The sequence below is a fragment of the Taudactylus pleione genome, unplaced genomic scaffold, assembly GCF_031769625.1.
Source record: "Taudactylus pleione unplaced genomic scaffold, aTauple2 ptg000327l, whole genome shotgun sequence".
Classification (NCBI taxonomy): Eukaryota; Metazoa; Chordata; class Amphibia; order Anura; family Myobatrachidae; genus Taudactylus; species Taudactylus pleione.
The window spans coordinates 2,596,209-2,619,488 of record NW_028284728.1 but is presented as its reverse complement, the minus strand read 5'-3'; the positions used below and the strand labels follow the sequence as shown (position 1 = coordinate 2,619,488).

At 44.2% G+C, this 23,280-nt stretch overlaps 1 protein-coding gene across 2 annotated transcripts in view; it reads left to right on the top strand.

Moving 5' to 3' along the window:
• Window positions 1-21,969, top strand: part of KCNJ15 (potassium inwardly rectifying channel subfamily J member 15) — a 65,577-nt gene extending 43,608 nt beyond the window's left edge. The window contains exons 2-3 of one of the 2 annotated variants that reach the window (XM_088443122.1): window positions 16,248-16,338; window positions 19,356-21,969. In XM_088443122.1, the coding sequence (XP_088299248.1) occupies window positions 19,375-20,502 (1,128 nt within the window). In that variant the 5' untranslated portion in view covers window positions 16,248-16,338; window positions 19,356-19,374 and the 3' untranslated portion in view covers window positions 20,503-21,969. The remainder of the gene's footprint in view (window positions 1-16,247; window positions 16,339-19,355) is intronic. The other variant, XM_088443121.1, reaches the window with a different exon arrangement.
• Window positions 21,970-23,280: the final 1,311 nt, after the last annotated feature.

Below are 23,280 nucleotides of genomic sequence, written 5' to 3'. Positions count from 1 at the left end.
CCCTGGAGTGATTTTGGCTCTATCAGAGCCAAAGTCACTCCCACTGACATCACTAGTGATGTCAGTGGGGCCGGCTTCAGACGGTAGGCGTTCCCATGGGAATGCCTCCGTCTGGCAGCCACGCCCCCGGCAAGCCCACCAAAGGGGGCGTGCTGTCAATCAACATCGACAGCACGCCCCCTTTGGTGCGAGACCCGGAGCGACGGAGAGCCCGTCGCTATCCGGGTCTCGCGCATGCGCACGACGGAGCTCCCTCCGTCGTGCGCTTGCGCAGTGGGGCAACATCGACCCGCTTGCGAGCATCCTGCGCTCGCGAGCGGGTCTGAATGACCCCCTCTGTTCCACAGGTAAAGTAATTGTATAAAAAGGGTGGCGTTGCCCATAGCAACTAGCCAGAAGTTTGCTTTCATTTTATAACTGTGATAAAAAAAATGGCTGCTAAAATCTTCTCATCCTCCCAAGTGTTGCTATGTGGCCCCACGAAGCACAATTCGGCCCCTGGACGGATATTGTGGATAACAAAAAAACAAGATACAGAATGTTTATTTTTTGCCTTTCATTTTCTCCTTCCTTATTCCCTATCCAATAGTTAAAATGATTACCTGCCAGCTAGTTATAGTCATTATTGTATCTTACTTGTCATCCTGTCACTTAGAAAGCCCCTGAGTAACTCAGTTATAGGCTTGTCAGTCACACAGCGTTATATTTTGACCTGTAGTATAAGCATTAAATCACAAAGGTGTTATTTTACAGGTATAAGTACAGCATGTGTTATACATACAGTATGTCACATATAGACAGTCTTCTGAAAACAAATCACAATCCAATATTTTAAGAATAATTCCTAAATAAAACACAGGCGTCATGCAACGTACAGATTGCAGATTTATCCATTTGTTTTCTTAAGATTGTGGCCTCCACTCTTGCGTCTGTTGACGGAGTCGTTGCTGTGATAATATGCAAATACTAGTATCAGCCTTCCCCTGGCATAGTCGCCTGCGTCTGAGTGTGCCAGCCCTGAGACGTCCACTGTCAACGTCACTGCGCGCTGTAACGCTGCTGGTCATTCATCACACGCCACCATCGGCGCACCATCGCTCACATCATCGATATTTGCATGGCAGATGTAGTGTCTTCGTCTGTACATGGCCTCTGTGGCTGCGGCTCTGCGTCTGAGAACCCAGCTGATGTCACCTATGCGCCCGCGACACAACCATAACATGCCCGTGAGACATATTTATTCACGTACCCTTCAGGCCACTTCCCAGTCACCACCAGGATACCGTCTGTCCCCATCACAACAGCATCTTTACATGCGCCGTAAGGGTTTCCAGAGCTTTTCACGCCTGCGCAGTAGCAAATAATCGCTTAACTACGTGAACATCGGCACTGCCTGCGGCAGGGGCGTATTTATCTTGGGTCCAGAGGGGGCATGCACCGCACACCTTGCACCCATATTATACTTACCTCTCCGGAGTCCCATGTCAGTGGCGTGTCAGTGCTGTAAAAATGCCTGGAAAATGGCCGCCGCGGCCATTTTCCCATCGTTTTGCGCAGTACAGGGAAAATGATACACTATAGACTCTGGGCGCACTCTAGTTCTGCCTATTCTACGCTTAGTGCGCTGATGGCCACCAGACTGAGAAGAGGGGGCCCGTGACGAAGACTGCACACTGGCCCCCTCCTCTCATGAAATGCTCCTGTCCTGCGGTTTGCGTGCGCCTGTGAATCAGGACCTAAGATGGGCTCCACTGCCTAGTATGGAAGCTCCAAAATCTAAGCGGGGTTCTCCATGCAATGTAACCGTAGATCAATGTTCCTTATTCTGAATACCGAAAACACTAACAAGAAGAAATTAATACCAGGAAAACAGATTACAATGAAAGCCAAGGCCATAACTACGGTAGTGCTACCTGTGCCATGGCACAGGGCACCACAGGTCAGGGGGCGCTGTTTGGACCTGTCAATTTTCCTGTTTATTATCATTCTCACTTGTAGCTTCCTCTTATTTTATCCCCAGCATCTCCTGGCCTCCCCTATATCTTCCCTGGCCCTTCCCCATGAAGCTATGGCCCTTTTTCAGGTGACATCTTATGTCCCTAGTTAAAAATTGGGAAGAGCCAATACTCTCTCTGGCACAAGGCACCAAAAAGTCTAGTTACGGGCTCTGATGAATGCAACATGTATTTTGTATATTATTTGCTTTCCAGTTGTAAGAAGTGTTTGCTCAAACAATTTACACAACAGCCTCTAAACAGCCCAACTCGCACCAGCAGTATAAGAGTACCAAGCAGATATCGTTGTGTACTTACAGTATACCGCGCACTGGACTTTGCATGACAGTGTAGAGCAAGGAAACGTTTATTGGTTTATGGCGGTAAGTTGTCTCCTCTGGCTCCTGTCATTTAAAAGACAATTGTTCATTAACTTTTGGCTTTTACTTAATGAGTCATACATAAATTGTTCTCCTATAAAACCCACATCTGACCAGTTTACATTTACAGGGACACTCAATTCAATAAAACTAAACCATTGTGCCCCTATTCAGTATAACATCATCAAATATTATCACAATGATTCATAACTATTTACAGGGGTATACATATTTTTTAAATATTGTTTCATTGAAATTCATTTACATGTAGCAATGTATTTATTTTTTTTAGGAAAAAAAACCTGACGTTGATTATATGTATTATTTTGGTCTGTTTTCCCTTAGTTGTAAGGAGCTGTCTGTTACGAGGTTACAGCCCCAGTTAAACATTCATAAATAGCAATAGCAACAGTGGCTCCTACAGGTTATAAAAATAGACAAACTCCGTTATAAAGTGAGGAATGTCATAACAAACCAAATGTATGTCGAAGTGCAATGCTATTTCTTCTTATGCAACTTATGTAGAATGAAATGGGCTTTTCACTTTACAACTATTTTAGCCTGTTTTTAAAAATTTTGCTATCTTTGGGCCTGATTCAGAGCCGTTCGCTATTTGTGGTCGTTCGTTCAAAAACAAGGGGTGGCTATTCAAATGATCCGTTCGCAAATTGCAGTCTGTTCACACCTCTAAGTCTGAACGAGCGAGCAAAACATACGCTCGTTTTTTTGATAAAAACGCCCCCTGGCCGCACGCACCATACGTCATGTCCGCTATTTATTAGATTAATCGAGTACATCGTACAGCGTATGAACTGCTCGCTATTCTTGTGGTTGGTGTTTTCAACCGCTATTTTGCGAGCAGTTCTGAGTTAAAAAAAACCAAGTGACGTGGTCAATGACGCTGCTGTATTAATTATGCACTCCCTTAAAACGCCCGTTTTGACCTTTAAGCACGCCTGCGTTCGGATCTCCACTCCCCGTTTTCAAGCACCTTCCCCTGTTACCACCCACATACGCCTCATTCTGTCACTCAAAATAGCAGGCCCTCGCTATATTGCGTACCAACGATTTTCGGCCGCACTGACTGGTTCGCGCATGCGTACTAAAAACCGTACGCATGCGCAGATGTGCGAACATCGCTCGGAACGAGCGTACTGCCGCTAGCGAGTGGCTCTGAATGAGGGCCCTTATCCCTTCTAAGTCTTTCATCCAAACTTTTGTATCATTCAGACAGAGGGCCTGATTCACTATGGATTGCAATATAGCGTTCCTTGCTGAATCAGGCCCACAGTTGTTTATATCCTTTGCCCTTGGATACTGTGTAGCTCAGTTCTGTCGTGTGCACTGCTGTTGTATCCTTGGAGCAGTTCTGTATTGTTTCCAAGGGCAACAAAAATAAACAATTTTGTTTAAATTAAAAAAAAAAAAAAACAGAAGGAAGCCAAATAGGAAAAGCAATATATTTAGGAAAAGTTGAAGGACGGCATGTATAAATGGATATTGTCTTAAGGTGGAAAACATTTTAAAGGAGAACAAACCCAGATATTATTCTCTCATATATGAGTTTATGTATTTCCTTACAAGAAACCTGAAACACGGAATTAAGGCAATCATTTTACAGACTTTATTTATGCTCATAATCTAATTTCAATGTGAAGCTTTTATTTATTGAAATATAATCTAGTAGAGCAGAAATTAATATACTATATTCCTGTTTATTGTCTGGCTCTAAAGGAATAAACAATATGTATATATTGAGTTTCATCATTTCTGACATACATTGTGTATTGAAAATCTATATTGGTAATTTACATTCCATTCTGTTCTATGAAAACACTGTAATGGGAATTTAGATATTAGAACTTCAATAATGCCTCTTATACGTGACGAGGACAATATACTCAATTTAAGGAAATATAAGCCTGGACTCATGTTTCCCTTCAATTATATGTGCTTGTTCTGTGTAAGTGTGAATTATGATATTTTATTCTTAGTGTTTGTCTGTACAGGTGTAAAAAAAACAACCTTGTACTTTGTCCTTGCTTTGTACGTACTGCTGCGTGTGGCCATGAAACTTCATTATATTCCCCCAAGCCTTAAAGATTCTGATTGTTGTGTGCAATGCTAACATTGGTGCAAAGCTAATACTCATCATTCTAAGGGGGGGATTCAACAAACAAACAAAAAGAGGACAAGTGCATGTGTTACTCATAGCAGCCAGTATAGATCTAGCTATCATTTTGTAGCATGTGTGATACCCCGTACAAGTGAGGATGCAGATAGTGTGGTGCTGGTGTAAGATGGCATTACCTCTGTAGTGGAGCCACAGTCTCACTTCTTCCTTCAGCAGCAACTATAGGCTCAGACCACACCGCAGCAGAGAGGCAAGGGTTCCCCAAGCAAATACAGACAATGCGAGATAAAACATAGGCAAGTATTTTTATATTTTTATTAGTAATGACCCTAGAGGTACATTAGAATGGGTAATTTTACTTAAAGGGTTACTGAAAATGTTTTTTTGGGATTCAAACTATAAACAGGTTAAACAGAAGCAGCACCTAAGATCTGCAATGTAATATGCAGTACATACAGTACAACAATATGCAGTATGTCAGAATATGAGTAATGTGCTCCTGCACAATCTATATACAACAGGAGTACTGGATTCAATAACACAATATTTCGATAACTAAAACTTCACACTAAATATAACCTTATTAACTATACCACAAATATGGATCAACTGGCTACTTACTAACAATTACAATCTGACAGTGATCCCACAATTTTATATCTGTAATATCTTACAGTCTACCCAGTAATAAAAATAATTCCTGCAGTCCTATGTATATCAGTGTTCAAAGAAGATTCTGGAATAAACAAAGGGCCATTTATTCTAATTAAAATGTCTCTGAAACGCTCTGTAAAATATGGGTTTTAGATGGTGGCAATCCGGGCTGCAGCTGTGCCAGTGTGTGCAGATGGACCCCTTGCTGTATAACTGTATGTTGCAGCATTGTTTTTATCATAGATTAATAAAAGCAATGTCTATCACACCTGTTAGTTGTCATAAATGGGTCTCTCCCCAAATTTAAGATCTGAAGAATGACACGGCTACTCATCCGGAGGGTAGGTACAGCATACAGTAGAACACTTCAACTGGCTGTGGCACTACAAGTCCCAGGGGCAGATGTACTAAGCTCTGGAAAGTGATAAATTAGAAAGTGATAAACTGCCAGCGACTCACTCCACTGCGATCGGTATTTCGATCACAGCGACTACGCAGACCCATCGCAGAGTGATTGACAGCAAGTACCATTTGGGGGGGGGGAGGTGACAGGGGGTGGTTGGCAAAACGCAGACATGTCAGTGAATTTGAACGCCGCTGCAGGGGCGTGCATAAATTAGCCACTGCCATGCCCTACGCAGCCTTAGGCCTGATAGCGTTCGATGAAGTTAGCAATTTCTGAGTAAGGTCAGAGCTTATGCAAGTGTGCGTGAGGCTGCGATGGTACCGATGTTACCGATGGATGTGTGTAAGGTAAGGTGGGCGTCCTTATGTTAGGCTGCATATGGCATTGCGACCACAGACATTAGCACACCTTCGCAGTGAGTCTGCGTGAGTAATCGTTATTGCAATCGCAGTTACGATCCGTACTGAATCACGTCCTTAGTTCTATATTATCCATCTGTAGAGCAAATTCTAAGGGTTGTATCAGAGATATCAGTTCTTGGAATTTAGACCATACACTCAAAAATGCTTATATCCTGGGAGGATTATCACTACTCAGTAAGGCCCTCATTTGTCAACGAGTTTTAGCCTCATGCTGCCAGCGATGGGCTTCTGTGTAATGCACATGTACGTGACGGTCTGTCTGCACATGTGCATGGCACTTTTACCCGGCGGGGACCCAGCAGTGCCTGGAAGGCTTTGCCGAAGCCGGAAAGGCAATGCTGGGTCCCCATTGCTTGCAAAGATGGTGAGGGCGATGCTGCAACAACCAGCGGTAATCTTAGATTACTGCTGTTTGTTGAATAAAGAAAGGATGATATACCCCCTTTTAGCAAGCGCTAAAAGGGTTATGCATCGTTGATAAATGGGGCCCTAAGACTAAAGAATTCTGGAAAATGCTAAAGGATATGTGAAGAGAAGAGAAGCAATGGCAACTCTACTGAATTAGGACTTCTGCAAGTAGACATACTAGCGCCACGATAGATACCGGTTGTATTTAATATTTATTCAAGGAGAACTTTGCAGAGGCCGATGAGAGGAGCAGAACAGAATTGGTGTACCAGCACAAATAGTATAGCAGTGCTGGTCGAAAATAAGATTTAATTGAACTTGTGGGTGGGAATATACTGTACAGTGTCCAAATACCTAGTACAATTTCTTGTGAATAAAGTTAGATGGTTGGAAAAGTATTTTTAATTCATTCTAGAGTGCTATATAATAATTGAATAGATGCAGGTGGTATCTAAATCCTGATTCCACAACGGAAAGCTCTGCAGACTTATATGTTGTGTATTTTGGGACGGATCAGACAGATGAACTCAAGGTCCCTGCTCAGTCCTGGCAGGTTACATCATGTAACATCTGCTGGAGATATAGTTTCTGCAAATATCTATTGTGGCAAAGAATATTACAGCTGTCTATACAAACGGTGTAATACAGAGTAATACAGAGCTGTGCAACCTGCAACCTTAAAGGGATCTGCTGTCCATAGTGTAACGCTCACATTTGTTATAGTGGATGCAAGTGACCGTAGTGTCATCAGAAAAGCCTCATCGGAAATAGAGTTTGTCACGTAACGCCCGGGTGCTCCGGCTGGATCTGCAAATTTTAATAGGTGGCGAAAAAATAGGTAGGGTCCCTGAGATAAGGGAGAACATTATTTTATTACAGATTTATTACACTGTCATGTTGAAGAATGTAGAGACATATGTCAGCCTACAATGCTCCACATGGAACATGTATGTATTAAGTGACACAGTAGCTGGATGTCATAAATTATATTTAATAATCAGCAACTGTTCCATTCAGATCTAGGCGGTAATAAGTTCTTAAATGGCAAAAATGCCTACACTTTGGTGAAAACCGGGTTCTAAGCATGAGCTGTTCCCTAACTTAACATCACTTTCCCTTACATTACTTGATGCACATTGCTTGTTACATAATGAAAATGCCTTTTATACATCATCATAGGCAGAGCCGTAACTAGACTTTTCGGTGCCCTGTGCCAGAGAGAGCATTGGCGCCCCCCCCTTCCCATTTTTTAAATACGGATATAAGATAGTGCACCTGAAAAAGGGCCATGGCCTCATGGGGAAGGGCCAGGGAAGAGATAGGGGAGGCCAGGAGATGCTGGAGATAAAAGAAGAGGAAGCTACAAGTGAGAATGATAGTAAACAGGAAAATTGCCAGGCCCAAACAGCGCCCCCTGTCCTGCGGTGCCCTGTGCCATGGCACTGGTCGCACTACCCTAGTTACGGCCCTGCTCGATGCATCCTATTCTATGTAAACTCCAACATAGGGTTGAAGTTGCCAAAAGGATAAATGAAATGGGGCAGACTAGATGGGCCAAGTGGTTCTTATCTGCCGTCAAATTCTATCAGGGGTATTCAATTTAGAGCGAAAATTTCGGAATCATGACGTCATTTTCGCTGATTTGAATTATCCCCTTATTCAATTTCAAAGACTTTTCGCAGGTTTGAAAAGTCTTTGAAAAAAAAAACAGGGACCACTGAATAGGTGGCGAAAAAAAGTGCAGAATTGGGGTTTAGGGGTGCATTTAAATGACATTTAAAAAATAACTGTCCAAAAAAGTTTAAAAAAAAAATAGGGACACCCCAAAAAATGAATTAAAAATTTTGGGGTGAATAAAAAAAAAGAAAAAGAAAGTATTTAAAAATAGGGAAATAGGTTCATGGTTATTCTGCAAGTATGCGGCAGGTGTTTTCTAGAATAGGCTATTAGTGGCAGGTGCATTTTTGCAGAATTAAATGAAAAACACTTTAGGGACATAAAAATATGCTAGTACCCATTTTTATGTACCCCAAATTTGATGGGACCACTTAAAAAAATGAAAAAAATAACCTAAGTGCTCTTCTGCAACACTTCTTCAATGTCGGGAAAAAACACTTGCCGCGGCTATTTAATTTGCAGGCAAAATCGGGGGTACCCATAGTGATCCCCCATGTTTTCACAGCTTTAGGGGGGTCCTACAAGTTATTCCAGGTAAATCCCGTTTTTTTCGCCGATTCTATTTCGCCGGCTCCCGTTTTCGTAGCTTTTTAATTGAATACGGGGATAAAGCGAGCGCCCGCCCGATACTTTATCCCAGGAAAAGCTCCGATGTGGAGCGAAAAGTCCAGCACTGACTTTTCGCTCCCATATTGAATGTCCCAAGCTTCCTTATTTGGGTGGGAATCTGCCCATTTGTACATCCAGCAAGTGGCATAGCCTTCAATAGTGTGGCCGTAGTTTGAGCACATGTGGGAGTAGTGTTGATGATGGGGATAAAAGAAGAGGAAGCTACAACTGAGGATGATAATAATAATAAACAGGAAAATTGACAGGTCCAAACAGCATGGCACAGGTCGCACTACCCAAGTTACGGCCAAGATCATAGGCATGCATTACATCTGTCATGTTTCCTTCCTTATCCTGGGCTACAGAGACACAGGTGGCTGTACTGCAAAGGCCTCAATCTGAGTCTACAGCCGCAGCAGCCTGCTGGCTCTCTTACGCTATTGGGAGGTTCTGCCAGTCTATGCCAATTTATCTGTCTGTCTTCATGTGGATGGACGGCCGCCTACTGTTTTTCCATCTGCGGCCATCATCATTAGTCAGAGGTGACACCCAGTGCGGCACCTCCAACCAGTCATGTGCCAAAGGCACGCACAAAGGGGGAACGTGGTCTCGTGCCCGTGAAGCCATGACCCCTGGTATGTCCCGTTTCAGGGGTGTAACCCTCGAGTCATGCCCCCTGTTGTTTTCACGCTGCGGGCTTGCCCAGCTCTCCGGGACAGCAGCTGCTGGTGTGAATTTGTATAAAGCAGCTGTGCAAAAATGTGCAAATGACGCAGCCTTCGGGATTTGTATTGAGACGCCCACCGGTGGCTTGGCAAATGCCAGCCACTTCATACAAAGACGTGGCATCAGTCGCCGATCAGTCACTGATCAACCTTCTGAGTAACTCTATAGTTGCGCAGAATAGCAGCAAGAAGTGAGACGCCGGAGCAATTTTTACTGCGTACTGGATCGCAGTCACAAGCTGAGACGCGGTCCGTAAACACTTACGACGCACCTGCGTTTGAGCTGCCATTTCACCGATACCTCACCCAAATACTTTGTAGGCAAGTAATCGCTGTGACCACCAGCAGTACTGAAAGTTGGCGCGTCTGCACTATGACATAGACACATGCGCAGACCACCGACAAACATCAGCATTACAACCACACTGACACCAGGCCCTGACTGTCTGCTATTAAACTGCCTCAAACATGGCGAAATGGAACAAGAAGTGTTCAAAAGACTACACAGCAGACCAACGCCACTTAAAGCCACATACAGTACAAACTAGGGATGTGCAGGCTCGGATAGGTTCGAGTTTGCACGTTGAGTTCGGATTTTTCCCTCCAAAAAAACGGAACTCAGAAAGAGGCTAAACGTCATCTTACATGGACGAACATAATCATTCCTGGACTTTTGTCCAGGAATGATGATGTTCGTCCTTGTAAGAAGACGTTTAGCCTCTTTCTGAGTTCCGTTTTTTTGGGAGGGAAAAATCCGAACTCAACGTGCAAACTCGAACCTATCCGAGCCTGCACATCACTAGTACAAACACAAATCTGAATGGCACAATCACATACAATGAATTATATTGTCACATCCGTTTGTCTGAACTTAACTTGCATTTTACACAAATCATTGTAATAGCTTAAGTGTTAAGGCTGAGAATCTCCCTCAGGCATTATTGCTAAGGTTTATCTCACATTGCCATAACCTCCTGTTTATTGCTTAACTCTGTAATGAACTGGTTTCAGGGCAGCTTGTACTAGAACAAGAGCAGAGTTATAGATGTCATATGAGATAATACGTCATACCTGTATGATTGTAGGGAACATGTTACCAATCAGCTGTTATCCGACACAATCTAGTACAGACATACCAAAAGCTGTTGACAAAGTGACTTTTTACATGTCTTTAATGCCCTTGATACATATTGTAAATGAGCATAAATAAGATACAAAGTTCAATGTACAATATGATCAAATGTCTGCTTCTGTAAATCAAATTGCCATCATGTCTACTAATTTATATAGAATGACCAGCTGCTTTGCTGGGCAGGGCCAGATCTGCCATTAGGCGAATCTATACGCCAATGGTTATGGTACACCTAAACACGGACGCCCGCCCCTGTGACGCCCCCCTACATATGAATCTGATGTCTGCAGCAGCCTCATAATCAGTGCTATGCCTGGAATGTAGCACTTGGCTATGATGATGCAGCCATATGTGACAGTGTGTCTGTGATGGGGTATTGGGGAGGCAGTGGTCGGAGGTGGAGCAGGGAGAACAGAAAGGAGTGTGGACTGTTAAGAGGTTTGATATTTAGGGAGGGGGAGTGGTCTTTATATGTGAGTGTGATGAGGCAAACTCATCACACTCACATTGAGGAGGAAGAGGCAAACTCATCACACTCACACTGAGGAGGAAGAGGCAAAATCATCACACTCACATTGAGGAGGAAGAGGCAAACTCATCACACTCACACTGAGGAGGAAGAGGCAAAATCATCACACTCATACTGAGGAGGAAGAGGCAAACTCATCACACTCACACTGAGGAGGAAGAGGCAAACTCATCACACTCACACTGAGAAGGAAGAGGCAAACTCATCACACTCACACTGTGGAAGAGGCAAATTCATCACACTCACACTGAGGAGGAAGAGGCAAACTCATCACACTCACACTGTGGAAGAGGCAAACTCATCACACACACTGAGGAGGAAGAGGCAAACTCATCACACTCACACTGAGGAGGAAGAGGCAAACTCATCACACTCACACTGTGGAAGAAGAGGCAAACTCATCACACTCACACTGTGGAAGAAGAGGCAAACTCATCACACTCACACTGAGGAGGAAGAGGCAAACTCATCACACTCACACTGTGGAGGAAGAGGCAAACTCATCACACTCACACTTAGGAGGAAGAGAAAAACTCATAACATTCACACTGTGGAAGAAGAGGGAAACTCATCACACTCACACTGAGGAGGAAGAGGAAAACTCATCACACTCACACTGAGGAGGAAGAGGCAAACTCATCACACTCACACTGAGGAGGAAGAGGCAAACTCATCACACTCACACTGAGGAGGAAGAGGCAAACTCATCACACTCACACTGAGGAGGAAGAGGCAAACTCATCACACTCACACTGAGGAGGAAGAGGCAAACTCATCACACTCACACTGAGGAGGAAGAGGCAAACTCATCACACTCACACTGAGGAAGAAGAGGCAAACTCATCACACTCACACTGAGGAAGAAGAGGCAAACTCATCACACTCACACTGAGGAGGAAGAGGCAAACTCATCACACTCACACTGAGGAAGAAGAGGAAAACTCATCACACTCACACTGAGGAAGAAGAGGAAAACTCATCACACTCACACTGAGGAGGAAGAGGCAAACTCATCACACTTACACTGAGGAGGAAGAGGCAAACTCATCACACTCACACTGAGGAGGAAGAGGCAAACTCATCACACTCACACTGAGGAGGAAAAGGCAAACTCATCACACTCACATTGAGGAGGAAGAGGCAAACTCATCACATTCACACTGAGGAGGAAGAGGCAAACTCATCACATTCACACTGAGGAGGAAGAGGCAAACTCATCACACACACTGAGGAGGAAGAGGCAAACTCATCACACTCACACTGAGGAGGAAGAGGCAAACTCATCACACTCACACTGAGGAGGAAGAGGCAAACTCATCACACTCACACTGAGGAGGAAGAGGGAAACTCATCACACTCACACTGAGGAGGAATAGGCAATCTCATCACACTCACACTGAGGAGGAAGAGGCAAACTCATCACACTCACACTGAGGAAGAAGAGGCAAACTCATCACACTCACACTGAGGAAGAAGAGGCAAACTCATCACACTCACACTGAGGAGGAAGAGGCAAACTCATCACACTCACACTGAGGAGGAAGAGGCAAACTCATCACACTCACACTGACGAGGAAGAGGCAAACTCATCACACTCACACTGAGGAAGAAGAGGAAATCTCATCACACTCACACTGAGGAAGAAGAGGAAAACTCATCACACTCACACTGAGGAGGAAGAGGCAATCTCATCACATTCACACTGTGGAAGAGGAAAACTCATCACACTCACACTGAGGAGGAAGAGGCAAACTCATCACACTCACACTGTGGAAGAAGAGGCAAACTCATCACACTCACACTGAGGAGGAAGAGGGAAACTCATCACACTCACACTGAGGAGGAAGAGGGAAACTCATCACACTCACACTGAGGAGGAAGAGGCAATCTCATCACACTCACATTGAGGAGGAAGAGGCAAACTCATCACACTCACATTGAGGAGGAAGAGGCAAACTCATTACACTCACACTGAGGAAGAAGAGGAAAAATCATCACACTCACATTGAGGAGGAAGAGTAAAATGAGACAAGCTGCAGTGGTAAGGATAGTTTAAACAGATACAGACAAGAGAGAGGGAGGCCAGAGAGAAGGAGGTTACAATAGTCCTGACGGGAGATAATGAGTGCATGGATGGCCTAGTAAACCTGACTTGCAGCATAGAAGGAGAGAGAGGACGCAAAGGGTATGGTGCAAATAGTGAGTGTGGGAGTGAGAAGGGGGACAGGATGAGTTTGGCAGTGTTCATGGTGCACACAGGTGTATAAGAGAAGCAGGGGCATGGAGAGAGTGTGGGGAAAGGGCAGGAGGCAGGAGCAGAAGGGAAAGGGAGTGAGCTAGTATGGGGGAGGGGGGGATATATATCACACATTCAAACGAGGTGGAGAAGTTTCCCATAACAACCAATCAGCTGCTATGATTTTTTTATGTACTTGATACATAATAGCTAGATACAGTAATTCTATTTTTAGATGGGGAGGGGGAGATGTACTAAGCTCTGTAAAGTGATAAACTGGAGAGTGATAAACCACCAGCCAATCAGCTCCCAACTGTCATGCTATAGAATGTGTTTGAAAAATGACAGTTGGTAGCTGATTGGCTGGTGGTTTATCACTTTCCAGTTTATCACTTTTCAGAGCTTAGTACATCTGAGAGAGCAAGTGAGTGTGAGAGTGGGGGGTGGTAGAGGGAGAGAGAGAGGGGTATGGGAGGGGGGAGCAGAATGGGGATTAGATTAAGAAGGGTGATGAGAGAGGAGAGCACCAATGGGTTGAGGTGGCAGAATGAGGAATGGAAGGGAGAATGATAAAAGGGAAGGAGCAGTAAGTGTGGGGAAGGAGAGATGCAGGGAGTGAGCAGGAGGAGAGTGTGGGGTCAGAGGGCAGGAGAGGGTCAAGCAAAAAGGGCAGGACAACTGCGGAGCAATGCAGAGTAACACAGTGGCAGCACAGTAAAGACAGCCAAACATGTGATGACTGAAATAAAGTGTCAAAGTAAGGTACAAGAAAAGCAAACAAAACTAATTCAGTGGCAGACTCATGGTATAAACAGCACATTACCGGGCAAACAGATGAAACAATAAATGTAAAGAGTAGTCCATCGAGCCAATAATTTTTGTGAACATCATCGTCATCATTTATAATGTGGCACAATGCTCTGCAGCTGCTGACTTAGCTTTCTCTCTGTGTTCTTCTTTTTTTTTTAAAATACTTTATTTAGAAAGCTCATAAAAAAGATAACATAAAAAAACCCACAAATATAATAAACAGTATACATGAGCCATTTTTCAATAAAGTAAATAACAATAAACATGTGGGGGGAGGGTGAACAGAAGGGGTGGGAGGGTAGTGAGGGGGGGATTGGGAACAGGACTATCAAGAGAAACAAAATATTTCTTCTTTTTTTTTTCCCTCCTTTCTTTTCCCTTCCCTCTCTCCTTTATAATAAATAAATACTAGACAAAAAGTGTTATAAAGATAGAAAGAAAAACATGCCAGTTGGAAAGCAGGAGAAAAGAATATTCTGTCAGTGAAGGAGGTTTGCATAGGGAAGACGGAGTAGGGAGATCAAACTCAACCATCGTTCATGAGTCACATATGGGTAGTGAGCGCAGTGAGCAGAGGTAGTGAAGTATTGTCATATGAGAGCCATGGAGCCCAAACTTGAGAAAATATACGGCCTCTATCATGAAGATAATAGGCAATATTTTCCATTTCCGCTATATGTCGTATTTGTGATTTTAGGGCAGAGAGAGTCGGTGTAAGAGGGTTTTTACAATTACGGGCAATCAAACTTCTAGTAGCTTAACAGAGCAGTTGCTGAGATTAGGAGAGGGGTAATTTAAAAGGAAAGTCCATGGGTCTTTTGGAATCGGTTCTCCAAAGACCGTATTTAGGAAAGTATGAACAGAGGTCCAAAAAGGTTCAAGAGCCGGGCAGGTCCACCAGATATGAATTAGGGTACCTCGGAGGCCACAGTTTTTCCAGCAGAGGGGTGAAGCAGAAGGGAACATATGGGAGAGCCGTACTGGGGTATAGTACCAACGGTAATACAATTTATTAGAAGTTTCTTTAAGACGGGTAGAGATAGAGGTTTTAGCAAATTGCCAGTCTCATGTCATCAAAAGCCTCTTCAACAGGGGGAGGGCCAAGATCTATCTCCCATGAGGATTCATGGGGATTATTAGTAGGCAGAGCAGCATCAATGAGGATACCGTATATTTGAGAGATCATCCCTTTGGACATAGGGTAATATTTACAGAGCCGTTCAAAGGGAGTGAGGTCACGGAGAAGCGGGGTCTGTGGTAGGGAGCCTAAAAAATGTCGTATTTGTAGGTATTCATAGGGATTTAAAGATTGAGTTGGACATTGCAGTTGTAGGTCTGAGAGAGAGAGACAGAGCCCTTGTGAACAAAAATCAGCAGGAAATTTGAGGGATGCTGTTTTCCACGATGTCATGTGGGTCGCATGTAAACCTGGGGGGAAATTGGGGTTACAACATATAGGGGTAAGAGGAGATATAAGAGTGGTAACATTAAATTTAAGTGAGTATGAGACCCATATGTGGAGGAGGAATTTGAGTGTTGGAGGAAGGTTAGAGGGAGGAGGACGGTGTTTCTTTTGTAGGCCCCATAGGGAAGAAATGTCTGGGGAAATGATATAGCTAGATTCAATATCAAGCCAGGAGGACGTTCCATGGGGAGAGTAGGAGGACACTATTTGGGAAAAATGTGAGACTAAATAGTAGAGCTTAAAATCTGGGAGACCTCTATCCCCCTTTGGAAATAGGTTTTTTAAGGATGGACGAAGATAACTGAGGTGGTTTACCATTCCAGATGAAATGGTTGACTGATTTCTGAAGGTTTTGAAGGAAGGTAAGGGGTATCGCCACTGTCTCTGTGTTCTTCTAACTATCTTCTACGCGGCTTGTGAGGCTGATCTGTGGCCTCTATATTAAAAAGTCCATTCATTAAAGGGTCATAAGCCGGGTCTCGCAGACGATAGCTTCCCCTGCAAATCCTTGTTCTGTGACCACCCTCTCATAATGGCAATAACAGAAGAAAATACATTTTTAGAAAATATATTTTTTTATATTTTATTTTACATATTTTATGTTTATTTATTTAAAGTAATTTTCCTATTCTTTATGTATTTATGATTTTTTTAATTACTTTTCAGGGATTAGGAACAAGTACACTGCTAGCGTTACTCACTGCTATGTTATAGTACTTCCGCATAAAATTACAATTCCTGGATTCCTTCACTTCAGGTTTGTGAAGTCCATAAATGTTCTTAAATTATGATGCATTTCAATTTTGATGCAGCACTTGCCCATTCTTACAGTATATTACCTAAATAAAACCCACACATTGGTTCCCACTGTAAAAAAAACAAGCAGCGCATGGCAGTCTTAGCGAGTTACCAGCCACTGCAGTGAGCTGTGCGGTAGCGTGATCTATGATGTCATGCCACTGCATCGCAGTTTAAAGATCACGACAAGGGTGACTTCTGAGCCGCCCAGGAGATGAGCCCAGAGCTACCAAGGCCAGAACTTAGGCCCTCATTCAGAGCCACTCGCTATTTGCGGTCGTTCGTTCTAAAACAAGGGGTGGCTATTCAAATGAACCGTTCGCTGTTTGCGGTCTGTTCACGCCTCTATGTCTGAACGAGCGAACAAAACTTGTGTTCGTTTTTTGGAAAAATACGCCCCCTGGCCGCTCGCATCCTACGTCATGTCCGCTATTTATTAGATTAATCGAGTACATCGACAAGGGTATGAACTGCTCGCTATTCTTGGGGTTGGTGTTTGCTACCTTTAAGCACGCCTGCGTTCTGATTTCCACTCCCCATTTTCAAGCACCTTCCCCTGTTACCACGATCATATGAAAAGGGAAAAAGGGTGAAAGTGAAGTGTAAAGTATAGATGTGTGAGAATAATTAAAGTGTTGAAAAAGGGTTAAAATATATGTGAAAAAATTAAATGAATAAAAAATAAACATAAAAGGTTATATGAAAAGTGACTGTGTGTATTAAGTGGTGATACCCTGAGGAGGCCCAGCCAGAGTAGCCCCAAGGGCTCTACGCCCAAACGCTCACCCCACAGGTAATATATTTACCAATTATAAGACCTCATGATCAAGGCACATACATAAATCCATCCAAGAGCCAGCTTACCTGGGAGTCACCCCTGGGAACTCCAACTAGCACTACTAGAACCAGAATGCCCTCCTAATGCTGGCTCATTCATGCATCTCATAACAACAAACAGAAAATGGCAGCTGCTCAAAGCAATCTGGCAGTACTCTTCAGGTGCATGAAAGGGAGGGGTCATACCAAATAGAAAAAAGGGGGGGGGGGTGGAGTGATGCCCTTGTATGGCTGATCTGCTCAAATGACCCTCAAGATGACCTTGCTTTATAAGTTCTTAACAAAGGGAACTTAACCTACCCAGTTAATTTGAGTGTTTCTTTAACAATTGTAACGAACACGTAAATACATTCATAGTGGCTGATTCAGGGGTGGATGCACTACCAATGTCGGCCACAGGGGAATGATTTCTTTCTGTGCATATATCTAAGTGGCACCATGAGTTGCGTAACTAGGGTATTTGGAGCCCAGGGCAAATGTAAAAATGGAGCGCCCCCCCCCCCTGTGTGCGACCAAAAATGAGCGTGGTCACAAGTGACGTGGTCATTTAAAAATGGGGCGTGTCAACATGACACACCCCTTTCTCATCACTCCTTATGCACCTTAATGCAGTGCCCCTTATACAGTCCCCCCTATACAGTGCCCTAGTAGTGCTCCTTATACAGTACCCCAAATATGCAATGTCCCCAGTAGTGGTCCCTCTTATGCAGGCCCCCAGTTATGCTCCCCCTTATGCAGCCCCCCATTAGTTCTCCTTATACAGTGCCTCCCAATAGTGGTCCCCCTTATGCAGGCCCCCAGCAGTGCCCCTTATACAGTGCCCCCAGTAGTGGTCCCCCTTTTGCAGGCCCCCAGTAGTAGTCTCCGTAGTAGAGGTCCCCTCCAGCAATGCCCCCAGTAGTAGTCCCCTGCCCCCCAGTAGTGCCCCTAGTAGAGGACCCCCTAGCAGTGCCCACAGTAGAGTTCCCCCCCAGTAGTGCCCCCAGTAGTAGTCCACACCCCCTATGCAGTGCCCCAGTATAGGTACCCCCCAGTAGTGCCCTCAGTAGAGGTACCCCCCAGTAGTAGTTCCTGTCCCGTCCACGACAAACACACAAGTAAATAAAATGAAAAAATACCCTTACCTGAATCCACGTTCCGACTCCAGCCACCGTCCGCACGTCAGTCCTCCCAGGCTGGCGTGCTCTGCATTATGGGAGAGACATCATGACGTCTCTCCCATTACCCACTGCAGGAGCTGGAAGACGGGAGCTCATGAGTGAGCTCCAGCCCACCTCTTGCAGTGGGCGCCGCGGCAGTCAATGAGAGTCTGTCTGACTCTCAGTGGCTGCTGATTAACACACACATCGCTGCCGCTCGGCGGCGATGTGTGTGCAGCAGCAGCCAATGAGAGCCTGTCTGGCTCTTATTGGCTGCTGATTAACACACATGCCGCCCGGTGATGTGTGTGCAGCAGCAGCCAATGAGAGTCTGTATGACTCTCATTGGCTGCTGATTAACACACACATCGCCGCCGCATTGGCGGCAATGTGTGTGTAAACACACAGCCTGAGCCCGCCTCCCACCCTCCGCTATGAACGCACAGAGAAGTGTATTGAAAATGTGGTAGGTGTTCCTGGGAGGTGACAGGGAGGTGTCTTAGCGCATGGAAATGGTCCGTCTCATGGGGATATTATGGGACTGTCACAGGAATGTCAGTGAAAGTGGTGGTGTGCGCAAACGCTCAACCGCTCACATATGTGGCCACACTCGGATTGAGAAATCGCACCTGCCATAGCGCTGATGCAAGTTTCAATAGTACGACCGATATCACGGCGTTTATGGATGTGGATAGTGGGTGTCTTATTCCTTGCACATTTCGGAAGCACGGATGGACACCAGGGAAAGAATTTGTAGCAACATTTGCATAAAGTCGCAGCCGAACGACCGCCATTAGACGCAGCCGTGGCCACTTCCGCATCCACCCCTGAATCAGCCTCATGGCCTCACCATTGGCTATTTCATTCCAGCGTCCATTTTGTCCTCTTCTCTTTGGTACATGTGATAAATACAGTGTCTACAATACAAGAAGTGTAATGTAAACATTGCAAATTAAGATTCTTTTTCCCCACACTTACAATGTTCTTTGTATTATTTTAGGACTGTTCCAGTACGGAGGATGGATTTCACTGAAATAGATACATCCAGTTTTCCATTAGTAGAGAGTAATATTCACACTGAAGTGAAATTGGGGAGACCAAGGGTGATCTCCAAGAGTGGACACAGCAATGTGAAGATCGACAAAGTGGATGGAGTCTTCCTGCTTTACCTTCAAGACTTATGGACAACTGTAATTGACATGAAATGGAGGTACAAGCTCACCTTGTTCGCTGCAACGTTCCTCCTGACATGGTGCTTCTTTGGGGTCATTTATTTTGTGATAGCAATTGTCCATGGAGATGTGCAAAGTGAACAGTCTTCCAACCACACCCCCTGTGTCATGAACGTGGACTCCTTCACTGGTGCCTTCTTGTTTTCTCTGGAGTCACAGACCACCATTGGCTACGGGTTCCGGTTTATTACTGAGGAGTGCCCAGTTGCCATCTTCTTGCTAGTTGCACAACTGGTCATTACAACTTTAATTGAAATCTTCATCACTGGAACCTTCTTGGCCAAAATTGCCAGGCCCAAGAAACGTGCTGAGACAATCAAATTCAGCAACAAGGCAGTTATTACGAAGCATAATGGAAAGATGTGTCTGGTGGTACAGGTAGCAAACATGAGGAAGAGCTTGCTGATACAATGTCAACTCTACGGAATGCTCCTTCATACGTATGAGACCAAAGAAGGGGAGAAGATCTTACTTAAGCAAGCCAACATGAGCTTCCATGTAGACTCCTCCTCAGAAAGCCCCTTTTTGATCTTGCCGCTAGCATTTTATCACGTCCTGGATGAGAAAAGTCCACTGAAGGATCTGACAGCCGAAAACATGAAGACAAAAGAATTTGAACTTGTTGTTCTTCTCAATGCCACCGTGGAGTCTACCAGCACAGTCTGCCAGAGCCGAACATCGTATCTTCCGGATGAGATTTACTGGGGTTATGAATTTGTCCCTGTTGTCTCTCTCTCCTCGAATGGGAAGTATGTTGCAGACTTCAGTAATTTCGATATGATCAGGAAAAGTGTGGAGGTAAAAATAACATATTTAACCAATTTTGAGAAGCAGAGATTGGAGGAACAATACAGACAGCAAGAGCTAAAAGAGAGAAGAAATCAATCAGCCACGTTAAGGCAAAGCAATGTTTGACCATGACTACAGACAGTGTATTATACCGTTAACTATGTTCCCGTTTGAAATGACTTTGGGAAATGGTTATGACTGTTTATGAATAATCTGCACATATAGCTTTGGCCCCGTATTGGTGTCTAGCTGCAAGACTATATCATTTATTTTGCACCTGAATCCTTTTTACGGTTCTAAGGGTTTCGTTACTGTGTTCGAGGACACTTTGGCATAGCCACTAACAGTGGTTCTCCAGTTAAAAATAATATTGTACATTCCTTCCTCGCATACCACTAATGAGCCGCTCATAATAACTCATATGGTACTAAGCCAATCATCCAGCGCCGATCAAACTGTGTACTGTGTCATATCTCTGGGTAGCAAATTTATGTTATCCGTAGACTGGAATATCCATAGGAAATCCCTGATACACTGTAATGAGTTATATTTGATCGCCCATAAAAGTGATCTGTTGGAGTTTTTTTTTCTGGTAAATGAAGAACCACTTTTATATACGCATTGAACAAATCTCAGCACTTACTACAGAGCAAACTGTGGTCAACTGTTATTCATGATTACTGGTGCATAAAAAAAAAATTAGCAAAATTCTATATAAAACAGAAATGATTTATTCACATTTAGGAATTGGAACAAAGGGGTAAAATAGAAAAGCATTCAAGTATGTTTTGTACAGTAAGGGTAGGTGTAAATATTTCTAAATAATAATTCATGTTTATGTGTATAGAGTGCTATATTTGCAGAAAAACAGGTTCAGGATCTCTTGGGGGGGGAGCAGAGGTGGGCGGAGCTGTGGGCAATGTGGGCAGAGCTACAATGCATCAATTAGTGCAAAACCATTTTTTTTTTAAAATGTGAAAGTTTGGGCTGTGGGGATGGATGTTACTATAACATGTCAATCTGTCATATAAGTACATATGACTATACAAAGACAGAAATATAGGAAAGAAAACTGGTGTAAATTCATACGTACAACCACAGAAAACCAGAATCCATACTAAATATGTAAGAAAAGCCACATCAAGCCACAACAATACGTATACAAAAAAAGCAGAATCCATATTAATATTGAAAAATGTCAGATCCACATAAATAACTTTGAAAAAGCCAGATCCACCCAAAATACTTTGAAAAAGCCAGCTCCACATAAAATAGGTATTATGGCGAATGGCGATAAAACTATCACCATAACACTTGTGCAGTTCATGTTGGGAAGCCTTCACTGGCGAAAAACTGGGAAATTTTTACTGCTGTCGGGATTTTCATCAGCTATGGCAGCGTTAGAGGGGAGAGAATTTTATATCAGAAGATTGTGCTTACCTGCCATGCTCAGGTTTCTCCACGTCGCTTCTGATGGTCGTCCAGTAGGGCTCCATCGCCTTCAGCAGAAGAGGAGGATGGTAAGGGATGAGGAAGGGAGAAGTGGAAGATGAAAGGGGTTGGCGGGAAGGGAAAAAGTGTTTTGAGATGGGCACAGGGGAAAGGTGGGTGGTGGGGGTACAGGGGAAAGGTGGGTGCTGGGAGCACAGGGGAAAGGTGGGTGCAATATATGGGAGACCAGTGATGTCTGGATAGGGTAGGGCTGCAACTTGAGGGTCACAGTACAGGGAAGACTGGACCTGGGGGAAGCAGGGCAGGAAGGACTAAACCAAGTGGGTATGCAGGGCAGGGAGGGCTGGACCAAGGGGGCACAGGGCAGGGAGGGCTGGACCAAAGGGGCACAGGGCAGGGAGGGCTGGACTATTTGAAATGCCGCCGCTGTCCCTTCAAGTTTGATGATTGCCATTGTTGGATGACTGCCGATCCGGTGCCAATCCTTCCCCCTAGTCCGGCGCCAATCACCCACTTTGTGGCTGCAAGTGCCACTCAATTCCCAATGCAGGTGGGTGCAGTAACACCATTCCCGATGACGTGATTTTGCTAAAGAGCTTCATGAATGGCGTTTCGGACTGATCCGCCTGAAAAATAGCCCCGTGTGTATAGGTTGTAACTTGCATTAAACTAGAGTTGAGAGGTCGGTTTTGCTGAAAAATTAAAACACACGAATTTTGGGGTTCCCAGTCAAACCGAGTCCTGGCTGTAATCACTTTTGGGGTTCTGGGTTAGAACCGACTCCCGGCTCAGGTCTACCTGTAAGATTGGATCTCGGATCTAAAAACTGGATATCAGGCTTTGAATGCATGTATACAGCTCCAAATTACATGATTTTAGCTGTTTTTATCAATTTTAAAGATCCAAAATCGAAATCAAACCAAAACTTTGAGAGTGATTTTGCCAAAACCAAAACACATGGGTCCACGCACATCATTATATTAAACTGTGAAAATGATCTACAGTAACACATTATTGAGGAAATTGACAAATTGGGGGAACAGATAGAATTTAGTCAAAAGTACTAAAAACTACTTTAATTTTAATTGTGCAAAGCATGACATGCCACATGGAGTTTTAGGCTTATTCACGGCCAACGACAATGCTCCGGTCTGAGTGGTGGGAGACAGTAGAGGGCGCTCCACTGACCCCAGCGCAGGTAATTACAGCAGGGAGTATGCAATAGACTGCCGCACTCCTGACTGCAGGCACAGGGGGATATGGAGTCACTGGAACAAATAGGTTCAATCCAGCCTCCACATACCCAATAACATGCTACAATATTCTAGAGTTAAATAATGTTGGTATAAGATGTGGTACAACATGGAGGAAGACGCTGGCATAGATGAGAGCAATCCACAAATACTTGTAAGTAATTTATAGCTGGGCTTCCGCAAGCTGTATAACAGCATA